This window comes from Oryzias latipes, chromosome 2 (assembly GCF_053564925.1).
Source record: "Oryzias latipes strain Hd-rR chromosome 2, Olatipes_Hd-rR_3.1".
Taxonomy (NCBI): domain Eukaryota; kingdom Metazoa; phylum Chordata; class Actinopteri; order Beloniformes; family Adrianichthyidae; genus Oryzias; species Oryzias latipes.
In genome coordinates this window covers 18,672,575-18,686,024 of record NC_136238.1, presented here as the reverse complement: position 1 = coordinate 18,686,024, position 13,450 = coordinate 18,672,575, and the positions used below count along the sequence as shown (strand labels likewise).

The 13,450-nt window shown below is 41.2% G+C and overlaps 1 protein-coding gene across 4 annotated transcripts; it reads right to left on the bottom strand.

The window, feature by feature from the left end:
* Positions 1-827: 827 nt before the first annotated feature.
* Positions 828-13,059, bottom strand: iqcb1 (IQ motif containing B1). 4 transcript variants are annotated; one of them, XM_004066493.5, is made up of 15 exons: positions 12,846-13,059; positions 12,105-12,271; positions 11,860-12,028; positions 9,787-9,904; positions 9,640-9,715; positions 9,421-9,520; positions 9,153-9,325; positions 8,969-9,075; positions 8,403-8,521; positions 5,045-5,111; positions 3,220-3,295; positions 2,649-2,812; positions 2,429-2,566; positions 2,188-2,344; positions 828-1,183 (listed from the first exon to the last, which is right to left on the bottom strand). In XM_004066493.5, exons 2-15 carry the CDS (start codon positions 12,214-12,216, stop codon positions 885-887), a joined length of 1,875 nt encoding a protein of 624 aa, XP_004066541.1. In that variant the 5' UTR covers positions 12,217-12,271; positions 12,846-13,059; the 3' UTR covers positions 828-884. The 4 variants fall into 4 exon arrangements, with proteins under 4 accessions (XP_004066541.1, XP_023820118.1, XP_023820124.1 ...); XM_023964350.2 differs by having other exon boundaries at positions 12,105-12,288; positions 12,846-13,057; XM_023964356.2 differs by lacking the exon at positions 2,188-2,344 and having other exon boundaries at positions 12,846-13,058.
* Positions 13,060-13,450: the final 391 nt, after the last annotated feature.

Genomic DNA, 13,450 nt, shown 5'->3' with positions numbered 1-13,450 from the left:
ATTCTGCTTCAGGAATGAGAGGCTCCCTCTGCTGGTTGATCTGTAGTACTGCAGTCGCAGAGATGAACAGCTGTTTTCTACAGAGCTGCGGAGCCCTGGATATGACATTAAAAAGAAAATCCCCCTTCAAATTAGTATTTTGTGCACACAAATGACCGTTGTGTGTGCAAAAATCTTTTTATTTGCATTTTGGTGCATTTGTTTTTTTTGTGTGCAAACATATTAGGATTCTTTGCATACAAATTAACGTTTTTTTCATTTTGTGCACATGAATTGGTATTTTTGCACGAGTTAGTATCTGGTGCACACAAATTAGCAATTTATTTGCATTTTGTTTGCAATTATTATTTTTTTTAATGTCATGTCCAGAGCTCCAAATTTTCCTGCAGACTCTGAAAGAGGAAATCAAGGATATGTTGGAACTAGCTCGAACAGAAGAAATTGACCTTGAATCGAGAATTTAGACAATATGACAACATTTTTATGCTTGAATGTTCAAAGTCAACGTCAAACGAACTCAAGCAAATTAAACTTTCTCGCTGTAGAAAAGCACTCATGTTTGGATTTAGACTGAAAGTCAAGTATTTCTGGATTTTTGCTGTTTTTCAAACAATGTGAAAATCTCTAAAGATCCATTTAATCCAGAGTATCAGGACAAACAACAGGAGCTGCAGGGTTTTTACTGCCCTTTTTAAATGTTTCAGGGAGGAAACATCAGCTGGTGTTTCATTTTGGATGCACCAGATTGAACCAGATTTAGCGACAGAAACAACAACAACAGAAGGAAAAGCTAAAATATTGCCTACATTCAAATTGCATCGAATGTCTTTGGTTCTTTTAGTGCAAACATCTTTTATTAATTAAAAAATATGTTTTTTTTTATTTCATGTAGCAGCTCCTCTTTCTTCCGGTAACAGCTTCACTTTCTCCACCTCAGTCTGCGTCCTGACCACGGCTGACCCTCCAATGTACAGCCCTCCAAGCTTTGCCTCAAGCTCCGCCTCTAGTTCCTGCAGGTGGGCAGAGCCGAAGGTCCTTGCCTCTCCGAGCGTCTTCCACCAGGGAAGCCGGTCTGCCTGCAAGCGGGCGTTGTGGGCGTTGCGCGCACGAGCGGCGAGCGCAGCGGCCGGGGTCAGGAAGGTCTGGGCCATGGTCTCCGTGACAGCACCGAGGGGCGGAGCATCTGTGGGGACAGTTTTATTACTATACTTTAATCTAGTCAGCAGGTTAGGAAAACTGAACAAGTATCAGTTTTTGTAAGTCAATTTAAATAGTAGTTGTTACCATCTGCTGTATACTAGAACTGGACTGAGTTATGTGACGTCACCCATATAACATGGTTTACTTCTAGTTACAACAAAACAAAGCAAAGTCAGTCACTATTTTCATGGTACACATGTTGGAGCCAGATGACGTCAGTAGGTCAGAATCGGTCTGAGTCAACGTTTCTATGGCAACCACTCTCCCCAATCAAGAGCTTGTTGAAAGTTCACAGTGGACAGTTAGCATAATAAAAGATGCAGATCCCAACAAGCTCAATCAATAAAAAATTAAAAAAGAACGCCTGGACATCCCAACAGATCAGCACTTCTGCCGAAAATAGTTTACGTAAGCCTTTCTTCTCATTTAACGGCATGACTTATTAAATAATAAATAAAGGTAGTCAAAAGTAATTACAAGCATTTGTTAAAAGTGTTAATCAGTACCAACAAATAAATGTAATAAACCAGATGATGGTTTATGTCCTCACTTGAAAAAATAACAAAACAGTTACTGTACTTTTTGGAGTTTGTTGCATTTTTTTTGCATAGATTGGCCAGGTGTGCGACTTATATTTAATTTTATATAAAAAAAATAAGATCAAATGTTTGTTTTCTTCCCACTGACAACCACTAGAGGGCACTGTAGGTGTGTGTCTCAGTATTTGCTACAGCTATTCCATTTAAAGATCTGTTCTTGGTCTTGTACTTTATTGAAAACATTTCTGCCAAAAGTGCAACGTAAATATGAATCTTTTTTCGTTATTATGGATTTTTGGTTGCTACTCCGGATCGATTTATAGTGCAGAAAATTGCTTTTCTCAATTTTTCAAGATTATCTTCAAAAACAGTAAAACTACTTATGAATAGCATTGGGAATACTTTAACAGCATAGATGTACAACAAATTGTGCTTTTGTATGCAAGACCTCTGAGTAGCTCAAGCTGCGTGCGTGTGTGTGCCAGCAGAGCCTCCACCCGCTGCTCCTCCCTCCTCTGCTGCGCTCCCTTCTGAAGTTCTGCCTGCAGCAGCAGCTGCGCCTCCTCATGGAGCGACGCACACTCTTCAGGAGACACACGGGAGGACTACACACCCACAACCACACACACACACATGAGTAGCATGCACAGTATACTACAACTGACAAAGGATGGTCAGAAGTCTCTCACTTTGTGTACAGTGATGTACTCCTCCACCTGCTGTTTTAGCTCCGCCCTCCGACTGTCTGTCAAACCTTTCTGACCGATCCACAACAGGTCGAGGGGACGGGCTTTGGCCATTCTACGCTTTTCCAGAAAACGCCGCACCTGAAAGAGCAGAGGAGCTCATCACCTGTCAGGTAGAAACAGATTTCAGCTTGTTGAAGCAGGTGTGTGTGCGAGCGCGCACAGCTCTCTGCAGGGTCCTGGCGGCTTGCTGACGCATGCGCCGCTCTTTCAGCGCTTTTCTGACTGTGTTGTGGTAGTGCCGTCTGTCTCTGACGCCTCTCCAGAAGCTCTGGATCTTCACGGCTGCTCGACGCTCACACTCCTGCAGGTACGCCTGCACCTGGTCTGGACTCACACAGACGCACAAGCATCAGTTATTCTTAGCCACGCCTCCACCCGCCGTTCCTTTTTTATAAAGTTGTTATTTTAATGCACAGAGCAAATATTTAAAGCTGCATTTCCATCACTTGATAGCTGGGATACTATAAATTCAAAAAGTCCCACTCCAATCCTCTTTAGATTTATTGTAAAAGCATTTTCAGTGGTCTTCTAATTCTAGACAAAATCTAAAAACTTGTTTCATTTTTCTTGGACATGGTTTCAGCAGAACAGCAGAGTTCATTAGAAATTCACCTCCAACTTGTAACCTTTAGTTACATCTAGTGAATTAAATTAATGCATTTTGGATTTCTTCCTGTTGTTTCAGACATTTTTTTAAAAATTTATCTAAAATGTTCTCCCTGTCGCTTTACCCGGAGGAAGCAGCTGCAGCAGACGCCTCTGCTTCTGGTGGAACTCCCTCCTCGCCCGCTGTCGTCTCAGACACACCTACAGGACAGAACACGGGCGACGTTGAAACACCACCTGCAGCAGGTCCAACCGAAAAATAGTCCTCTGTGCCTCTTTTCTTTGGTGGAAACACTGTTTTGCTGCTGCGCTCCATTAGAAACAAATGTATATATAAAAAAAAATCCTTTTTGTTTATATTTGATTGATTTTATTTATTGATTGATTTACACCTGAACAAAAACATTAATGTCTGGGTCACCACCATTGACTGTAAATGAGAACTGGACTGAGGGACTCCTCCCCCCCTTTGCGTTCCAAACGGGAAGTAGCTGCTGGCTCCAAAATTCTATAGACTTCTATAGAGAAATGAGCGCTTTGAGATTTTTCTTCTAAATGTAAAGCGCATTCTTTCTAAATAAAATGTATTATTAGTATTATTATTAAATAAACAGCTATTACTCAGACATTGTATTTGTCAGAATAACCATTCTTTCTCTAATACCTTTTATTTTAACATGCTCTTGATAATCCCTTTAAATTTTTTTTTTTTTTTGTAGTGAAAGGTATTTAAGTTGTAAACTGACCAATCAGATCCCTCAATAAAAGCATGTGGCGCCCGCTGGGCCCCCACAAAGTGTTTTATGTAGCCTGGTTTCAACCGTTGAGGGTGTGGTCTTCCAACAAGCTCACTTCTGATTGGCGAGAGTGATCGTCATGGAAATGTTGACTCGTACCGACTCGGACCAATCACTGCTCACTGACCTCGTCTGGCAATGACACGGCAGCATCCGTGTGGCAAAAGAAATGGCGGCTGAATTGACTTCATTTCGATAGAGCTGTGTTCTATGAGGGACATAAGACTCACTCAGTCCAGTTCTCGTATACGATCCATGGCTGAACGCCGCGGTCCTGACAGGTGTGAGTCGATCTGATGTGGAGCTGCAGCCGGCTGACCCAGCAGACACAGACATGTGGGGGTCAAAGTTCAAAAACCTTGATCTCGAATGCCTTACTGAACTGGCGTTTGACTCCCAGAACGCTTTCCCTGACATTTACATCAACAGGAAAAAGTACGCTCTCTGAATCCTCCTGATCCACATGTGTATGTTGGAAGACGTCCTCCTGCGTGAACTCACAGATGAAGATGGTGACATGCATCTCTGATGAGTCAGCACAAAGCTTCAAGAGAAGAAATCGTATGAATCAAGTCTCATTTTTATGTATTTATCGCTTTTTTTATGTTCTGCTAAATTTCTTTTGGTCATTCACGTCAGACTGATGCTTTTTTTCCATTCTTGTCACATTCAAAAACTTGATGTTTATGATTGATTTACGAAATTCAGTTTGTTTGTCCATAAAATAAAGGGAAGATGTTTTATTTTGATATTTGATAGTGCTTCCTTAACAAAAAGATGCTGTACAGTTCTAAGGTTTAGAAGTGTAAAGGCGATGCGGCTGCAGTCGGTCAAGTCCGTGTATTGATCCGCCGCACAAATGCATCAGCTGAGTTTGCTGAATGAACTGATGCTCAGATTCTGTTTTCACCACGGACTTTATTCTCGGGGGAAAAAATACGATAGATCTTCTCCTTGTAGCTGTTTTAAGAACCTAAAAGGAGACACAACCAATCTCCACTCATTTCTATCACCTGAGCGGTTTTATAGACCTTGTTTATTAATGCAGACAGAACCAATCAAACCGTTTATAGTAAATATTCATCTTAAGAGTTAATAAAGATAATTGTTGACCTATTTTTTCTGCAGATATTCGTCTTTAATTGGCTGTCACCTGATATTTGAGCTCCTCCTCCCACTGCTTTGCCTCTTTCTGCTGCTGCTGCTGCCTCCTCTGAGCCCTAAAACACACATTTAAAGGTTGCGTTTCAAAATAAGAGCTCAGAAACAGGGTCATCATAAAAATATAATTAATTCATAAACACAAAGTTTGCCTCCTTATGTGTAAACACACATTTACAAGTTGTTTTTAATTTGTTGTATGTTTTTTGATTCTTTTCTATTTATGTCTGTCTCTACAATGTTTCCATTTTTTTATTCTTATTATCCTTTATTCCTTAAGGATTCTTAATTCTGTCTGATAAAAGTTATGAACCGGATAATGATGAATCATGTAATAAAATGGTTACGGGAGAACGGGGGTGGGATTATATAAGTTTGTTAATTTTATGTCTAAGTAACCTAAGTTTGATACGTCACTGTATGAATGTATCACTGGTCATTGTAATGTTTTTGTGTATTATTCTCATTTGATTGCTTGAAATAAACCATTAAAAAAAACTCTTTTTTGTTTTATGATTGTACAGTGTTTTGTTCTCCCTGTGTACAGAACTTTGGGCCTCCTTAACTGGTGATGGAAGGTGCTGTTTAAAAATAAATAAATGATGAAGATGGTACATTTAAAGTTTGCTCTTCAAAATAAAAGCTCAGAAACAAGGTCATCATGAATATAAGTAATAAGTAATAAACATAAGCGTTGCCTCCTCTGAGTCCTAAAACAAACATTTAAAGTTTGCTCTTCAAAATAAAAGCTCATTGTACGCAAAAGAAACAAGGTCGTCATGAATATAATATTAACTCATAAAGATAAACTGGCCTCCTTAGTGTCTGCATTTTATCTTTTGTTGTAATGCTGAATTTTGGAAAGTGCTCTCTTCTGAAACCAGACACTAGTGGTCATTTGAGGAACTGCAACACATTGTTGATTCCTGGCCGGCTTTAAATTCAGGGACTGAATGTGCAAGCTTGTTTTTAGCACAGGTAAGTAGTTAAAAAAAGAAAAAAAAAAAAAAAAAAAAAAAAAAAAAAAAAAAAAAAAGAATCTAGCCACAGGGGTTGCAAGCCAGTTGCCTCTGTGCCGGTCCCAAGCCCGGATAAATAGAGAGGGTTGCGTCAGGAAGGGCATCCGGCGTAAAAATTGCCAAAATAACCATGCGAATCATCCACAACACTTTAGACATACCGGATCGGTCGAGGCCCGGGTTAACAACGACCGCCACCGATGCTGTTAACCTACAGGGTGTCGGTGGAAATTTGACTTACAGGAATGCGTCCAGAGGAAGAGGTTGGCTAAAAGGAAGTGGGATGTAGAAAGGACTGAGGAAGGTAGACAGGAGTACAAGGAAGCGCAGCGTAGAGTGAAGAGAGAGGTGGCAAAGGCCAAACAGAAAGCTTACGATGAGCTATATGACAGGTTAGACACAAAGGAAGGAGAAAAGGACTTGTACAGGCTAGCCAGACAGAGAGACAGAGATGGGAAGGACGTGCAACAGATAAGGGTGATTAAAGACAGAGATGGAAAGGTGCTAACAACCCAGGAGAGTGTACAGAAAAGATGGAAGGAGTATTTTGAGGAGCTGATGAACGTGGAAAATGACAGGGAAAGAAGGGAGGAAGATGTGGTTGTTGTGGAGCAGGAAGTAGCAGAGATTGGAAAGGATGAGGTTAGGAAGGCTCTGAAAAGGATGAAGAGCGGAAAGGCCGTTGGTCCTGATGACATCCCTGTGGAGGTATGGAAGTGCTTAGGAGAGACAGCAGTGGAGTTTCTAACGAGTTTGTTCAATAGGATTCTAGAGAGTGAGAAGATGCCTGAGGAATGGAGGAGAAGCGTTCTGGTTCCGATCTTTAAGAACAAGGGTGACACGCAGAACTGCAGCAACTATAGAGGAATAAAGTTGATGAGCCACACAATGAAGCTGTGGGAAAGAGTAGTGGAAGCCAGGCTTAGGAAGAAGGTGGAGATCTGTGAGCAGCAGTATGGTTTCATGCCCCGTAAGAGCACCACTGATGCCATTTTTGCTTTGAGAATGTTGATGGAAAAGTACAGAGAAGGTCAGAAGGAGCTGCATTGTGTGTTCGTAGATTTAGAGAAGGCGTATGACAGGGTGCCGAGGGAGGAGCTGTGGTACTGTATGAGGTCGTCTGGAGTGGCAGAGAAGTATGTCAGAGTAGTTCAGGACATGTATGAGAGAAGTATGACGGTGGTGAGATGTGCTGTAGGTCAGACAGAGGAGTTCAAGGTGGAGGTGGGACTACACCAAGGATCAGCTTTGAGTCCTTTTTTGTTTGCTATGCTGATGGACAGGCTGACAGACGAGGTAAGACAGGAATCTCCCTGGACAATGATGTTTGCGGATGACATTGTAATTTGCAGTGAGAGTAGAGAGCAGGTGGAGGAACAGCTAGAGAGGTGGAGGTTTGCTCTGGAAAGAAGAGGTATGAAGGTCAGTCGTAGTAAGACAGAATACATGTGTCTGAACGAGAGGGATCAAGGTAGAAGCGTTAGGTTACAGGGGGCTGAGGTGAAGAAGGTGCAGGAGTTTAAGTACTTGGGGTCAACAGTTCAGTGTGATGGAGAGTGTGGAAAAGAGGTGAAGAGGCGAGTGCAGGCAGGTTGGAGCGGTTGGAGGAAAGTGTCAGGAGTGTTGTGTGACAGAAGAGTGTCAGCAAGACTCAAAGGAAAGGTGTACAAGACAGTGGTGAGACCAGCTCTGCTCTATGGGTTAGAGACGGTAGCAGTGAGACAGAGACAAGAGGCTGAGATGGAGGTAGCGGAGATGAAGATGTTGAGGTTCTCCTTAGGAGTGACCAGGTTAGACAGGATAAGGAACGAGTACATCAGAGGGACGGCTCATGTTGCCTGTGTTAGCGACAAAGTCAGAGAAGCCAGACTGAGATGGTTTGGACATGTTCAGAGGAGGGATAGTGGATATATTGGTAGAAGGATGTTGGAGATGGAGCTGCCTGGCAGGAGGGCAAGAGGACGGCCAAAGAGGAGGTATATGGATGTCTTAACAGAGGACATGAAGTTGGCTAACGTTAGGGTAGAAGATGTTCATGATAGAGTGAGGTGGAAAAGGATGATTCGCTGTGGCGACCCCTGATGGGAAAAGCCGAAAGAGAAAGAAGAAGTAGTTAAAAAAAGAAATTACAACATCACATAAAATAAAAAAAACTTTAGGAATTAAAGCCTCAATCTCTTTCTTCCCTTCATCACTAACAACTTTCATAGATTTAACAAACTATTTAGATTAAAGGGCAGCTGAGGGGACCAGGGCAGTTCTTCAGCAGACTGATGCAGAAATTTGTGATTTCTGCAGGTTGTTCCATGAAACCGCAGACACATTTGTCACCTGTATCTTCTCTGCAGAGCACTGACGGCTCTGTTGAGGCTCTTCACTCTGCGACGGGTTCGATACGACCTCCAGGCCGCCTGGATCAAACACGCAGCCCGCTCACGCTCAGAGCTCACCTGTAGTCACAGGAAAGAGAGCCTTTTATATGAGGTCTGCGCTTTCAAAATAAGAGTTTGTCATTTTACAACACAGTAGGAGTATCTCTTTTTACCTTTTTTTTAATTAAATTTTGTTTAACTCTATACAGTGTGATATATATTATTATAAATACTGAATGAAATTAAGGCATTTTTGCCAAAAGTTTGTGAACTAGGCTACTAAATTACCATCTTGAATCTTAACTTTATCTGAATTAAAAAGTCCAAAATATTTGGAAAAAAGAAAATATAAAAAAAAAAACATTTTCAGAATGAAAAAATACATAATTAATTTACATATTAAATATAAAATAAAATGTATTGTTTATTAAATAATAAACATTTTAAAAGTTGTAGTAGTACACAAGTACATTTTTTTGTTAAATGTTTAAAGTTTTTGGTGTGTGAAAGCAGTTTCAGACAGACCTGGGACTTTCTGGCGTCCTTCTCTGATTGGATGACCTCTATAAGTTGATCTATGTCTTGGTCAAAGCCCCGCCCCCTCCAGTCTTTGAGCAGGAGGCTGTCCAGACCTGCAGAGAGACAATGGGAGATGAGATGTTTTTGAACACCTCCCTCCATTCATGTTCAAATCTGGCCTGTGCCTGACCTTTGAAGCTCATAAGGAGGGGCCGGAAGCGAAACCCCAGCTGACTCGCCATGAGGAGAATCAATTTGATAGAAGCCCCGCCCACTGCAGTGTCAGACATGACAGCTAATTGGCCGACAGCTTCGTTGAGCAGAAGCAGGATGGAGTCATCCGTGAGGCTGGGGAGGAAGCCCCTGCAGAAAGTTGACGTGAACCCCAATTCATTTTCAAAAATTCGTGAACGTCTAATGCTCGCCAAAGCAAAGGTCGTGTGAGCATGGGTCGTTACCTGCTGACCGTGCAGATTTGAATCCACAGCTGCATGCAGAGCAGACACACAGAGGCATCCTCACACATCTGGATCTGCTCATAATGGATAGAACTGAGAACTGCAAAACAGATGTTGGGGAAAAAAGGTTGTTGGGAGCTTTTCTCTCTGGTTGGACTATTCATTTTCCAGGTGTACATAAAAGGAGCAGATTGGACCCAATGTCTTCCAGTAACTGACCCTGACTAGTGAGGTGAGTGTGAGCCGAGACCAGCCAGCCGACTGAATCCATCACCTTCTTGAAGTGAGACACATGCTGACAGAGGCGGGACAGTTACACAGCAATTCATCACAGACATTTAACATTTCACAGGCGCGCATCCTCACCTCGGCGTGACTCATCAGCAGGCTCGCCAGAGACAGAAGCCCATCCATGACCGACGGCAGTAAGAGTTGGTGAAAGGCCTCGGACCGGCGGCCCGGCTCCACGCCGACGCAGCAGGAGCTGAAGAGACAGGTCAACAAAATCAGGTCAAAAACAAAGTCAGTTCTTTACTTTTGTCAAATTTGTAGAAAAACGATGCCTGAAGCTACAGCCAGCAGGCATTGAACATGTGTTCAAGAACCTGCGTTTGGCATGTGGTGTTCACATTGGAAAAGCAGGGAGGGGCTTCTTCTTCTTCTTCTTTTGTTACTATTTACTAGCACATGGACGCCACCTACAGTTGGAAGAGGCTTGGTGCGAAATGTTGAAGTGGTGCAAATCCACTACTCCAATGTATGACAGACTGTGTCACATAATTCCATCTGGGCACAAACCACAATTATTCATTTCTCCTCCATGATCAATTTTTCAAACGGGGGACACTTCCGTGGATTAAAAGGGACGCCATCTGCAACCCACTATCAAATCAGAGTCCCTGGTCAAAGTTCGACCTGGTTTTTAACTGATGTTAACAAAGACTTTTCATTGAAAGTTGCCTCTTGTACGCATGTTGCCGAATTATAGTGAGAGGAACTGGGAAACATCTTGGATGAGAGAGTGACAAGGCAACAAAAAAATATACCTTTCTTTTTAACCAAGTTATGAACATTTGCAAACTTCAGATTTGTACTGTAATGAGCTTAGTCTACAAGTGTCAGGCAATTCAAATCTTAAAATAATGTTGATTTACAGTCCCACTATGATAAAAATGGTATTTTGGGTATTTTTACTATGTTTTTGTGGCATTTCTTTCAGATGATGGAGGACATATGGAGAGAAAGTTAAGCTCAAAATTGCATTTCGGAGTATTTCTTTCTTCAAATCGTGGTGAATCACGCGCAGACGAAAAAATACTGTTAGAAAAAAGGTTATCTGTGACGTAGAAAAAAACGCTGTGCGGGCCACAAGCTCCCTGCTCCGCTCCATTCTTATGCTTCCACTTGCAGACCAATAGATCCGTGTACATCTTTGTATTCCTCTTCTAAGCTAGCATCTGGCTCTAAACTGTACGGCTGGATTGCTCTGATGTTGCTCTACATTTTTTTTACCCCGGTAATGCTAAGTTGTGGGTGTGAGGGGCTGTAAGGTAGTGGGAAAGTGTAAACAAAGGGAATGATGGGAAGTGGGGGAAGGCTCACTTTCCACTAACAGTCCCACCCACAACTGAGAGGCGAAACTCTAATGAACTCCTGCCGCTTTGCAGAGACTTGTCCAACAAATCGACCCAGATATTATTATTGTTTGGCTAAAAACGACATAATCATAATTAAAAGACCAATAATTAATTAATTAGTTAATAATAATTGATACTTTTTATTGATCCCACAATAGCGAAATTCTTCTCCGCATTTGACCCATCCCCTGGGGGAGCGGTGAGCAGCAGCCTAACCACGCTCAGGAGGCAGTAGCGTTAAGGGTCTTACCTAAGGGCCCTTACTGGGTGATGTTAATTGCTCGCCATTGATGTGGTAATTGACCCAGTACAATTGTTCATCCCCCTCCGGGAATCGAACCCTGGATTCCTGCATGGTAGCCTCTCACCTTACCAGCCGAGCTACCCAGCCAAAGCATCCAATGGGAACACTTTTAAAATAGATCAAAAGATGATTGGAGTGGGACTTCAAATGTTTTTATTTGATGGTGCTGGGTTAGGTTTAGCTTTTAAGACAACGTGTGGACGTGGCTAAATTCAGCTCCAGAGGCAACACAGATAGAAGTGTTACTTGTTTGTAATTTTCTAAATTTTCTACCCAAAAATAGGCTGAATAAATAAATTACTTTGGAAAAATGTAATATTTAAAAGTCCATGTGGATATTTATAATAAATTGGAATGAATAAATGAGCACGGTACAGTTTAAATATGCTGTTGTCAAATTACTAAATAAGTTAATTTTACTATTAAAAAATCCACATACTTTAAAAGTTTTTTTAAAAGCAGAATGATGATGTTGTCCTGACAGGTTAGTGGGGGTACCTGGTGAGGTGGGCAAGTGTGGCAGCGGCGCTCCAGCTGCCCCGCAGCCTGCTGGGAGGCAGGGAGAGGGTGAGGGCACACTGGCTCAGGATACCGCTGTGATAGAGCCGAGACTTGACCCGGGTTAAACCATCATTGTGTGGCTGCACGGACGCCAAGTTCAAAGCATCTGATGGGACAGACCAATCAGAGGAACAAACCCTCTCACATAGAGCACGGAGCTGCATTCATTGAAGCGAACTTACTGCTCAATCCGTCATTCAGCAGCCTGATCTTCTCCTGCGGGTTCAGGTCTTCCTTCTGCAGCTGGTTCTGCAACTCTGATACCAAAGCCTCCTCCTCCTCTATCACAACCATTGTACACGATTCTGATCTGAAGAGGAGCTTTGGATCCACGGATTGCAGTAAAAACCTGAAATACGGCACATACTGAAACAAGAATGACTTATGATTGGCTCATAATAAACACCTAAACACTAAAGCAAAACAATGGACCTTCTGAGCTGTAGTGTATTTCCATGAAAGGAGCTTCTCAGACAGTTTACTGACAAGGAGTGGACAAAAATACTTTTTGATATTTGCAGAAACATTGTTATGGAGTAAATACATTTTTAAATTATGATTGTATCAAAAGGTTTTCTTATGTTGTTGTTGCACACTTTGTAAGGTTACCATTTTATTTTCCCTAATCCGGATTCATTATTTTTATTCTTGAAATTATTCTAGTAAACAACAACCAATTTTAAAATCTATTCTGATGATCACTGGTTGATATTTATTGGTACTTTTGCAAATTATGACTTTTTTGTGGCTTTTTCCCCTATCAACATAACTCACATATGTAATATGAATGTATTTAAATGATAAAAACGTGAGAAAAAGAGGAGTTAGAAGCTAACAAATTGCTAGTTCCTTAGTTAAACTATGCCTTTATATCTTTAAATAACTTTAAAACACACCAGCACTATTATAACGAGGCGGCTTACCTGTTAGCTTTAGCTTAGCCGAGGCTAATTAAGACATCGGTGCAACACCTGCTCCATCACAGGATATTATGGAAGCTGCAAGGCCACGTTTTATCCGTACATCAACACATACGATACTTATTTAATCCTAACATTTATATTAGTTGATAATTAACGCTCGTAACCTGTTTAAGGGGATCACAGGGATAGCAGGTAGCATTGGAAAACGGATGTTTTTTTTTTTTTTTTTTTTTTTACAACTTTATTGAACAAAGCATAAGCATACAAAATCCAGCATCAAAGACTCAGAAAGAGCATCAGCAGTGATAGTCAATGTCATCAATCCAAACTTATTGAATCATTTCAAGAAGAAAAAAATAATAATAATAAAATAATCAGAAATATATCCAAAATAGAATATGCTGATAGAAAAATAAATTATCTTAAAATATATAAAAGGGGATTACAAAATAATGATAATAATATTTATAATACAAAGTTTTCTTAGAGGAGGGGATTACCTATCAAACAAAAAAGCACAAATTATTTCAGTGTTACTTGCTTTGGGTGTATTAATTTTTTTTATATATTCATAAAACTGGAGCATCTCGAACTTAAATATGGTG

What these genes read in the sequence shown, in the direction of transcription:
- iqcb1 (XM_004066493.5), bottom strand. Translation starts at nt 12,216, where the DNA reads ATGGTTGTGATAGAGGAGGAGGAGGCTTTGGTATCAGAGTTGCAGAAC. An exon ending in CAAATCTGCACGGTCAGCAG is followed by an intron (nt 9,326 to 9,420) that starts GTAACGACCCAT and finishes AACTTTCTGCAG; the next exon opens with GGGCTTCCTCCCCAGCCTCA. An exon ending in GCAGCTTGAGCTACTCAGAG is followed by an intron (nt 1,184 to 2,187) that starts GTCTTGCATACA and finishes CTGTCCCCACAG; the next exon opens with ATGCTCCGCCCCTCGGTGCT.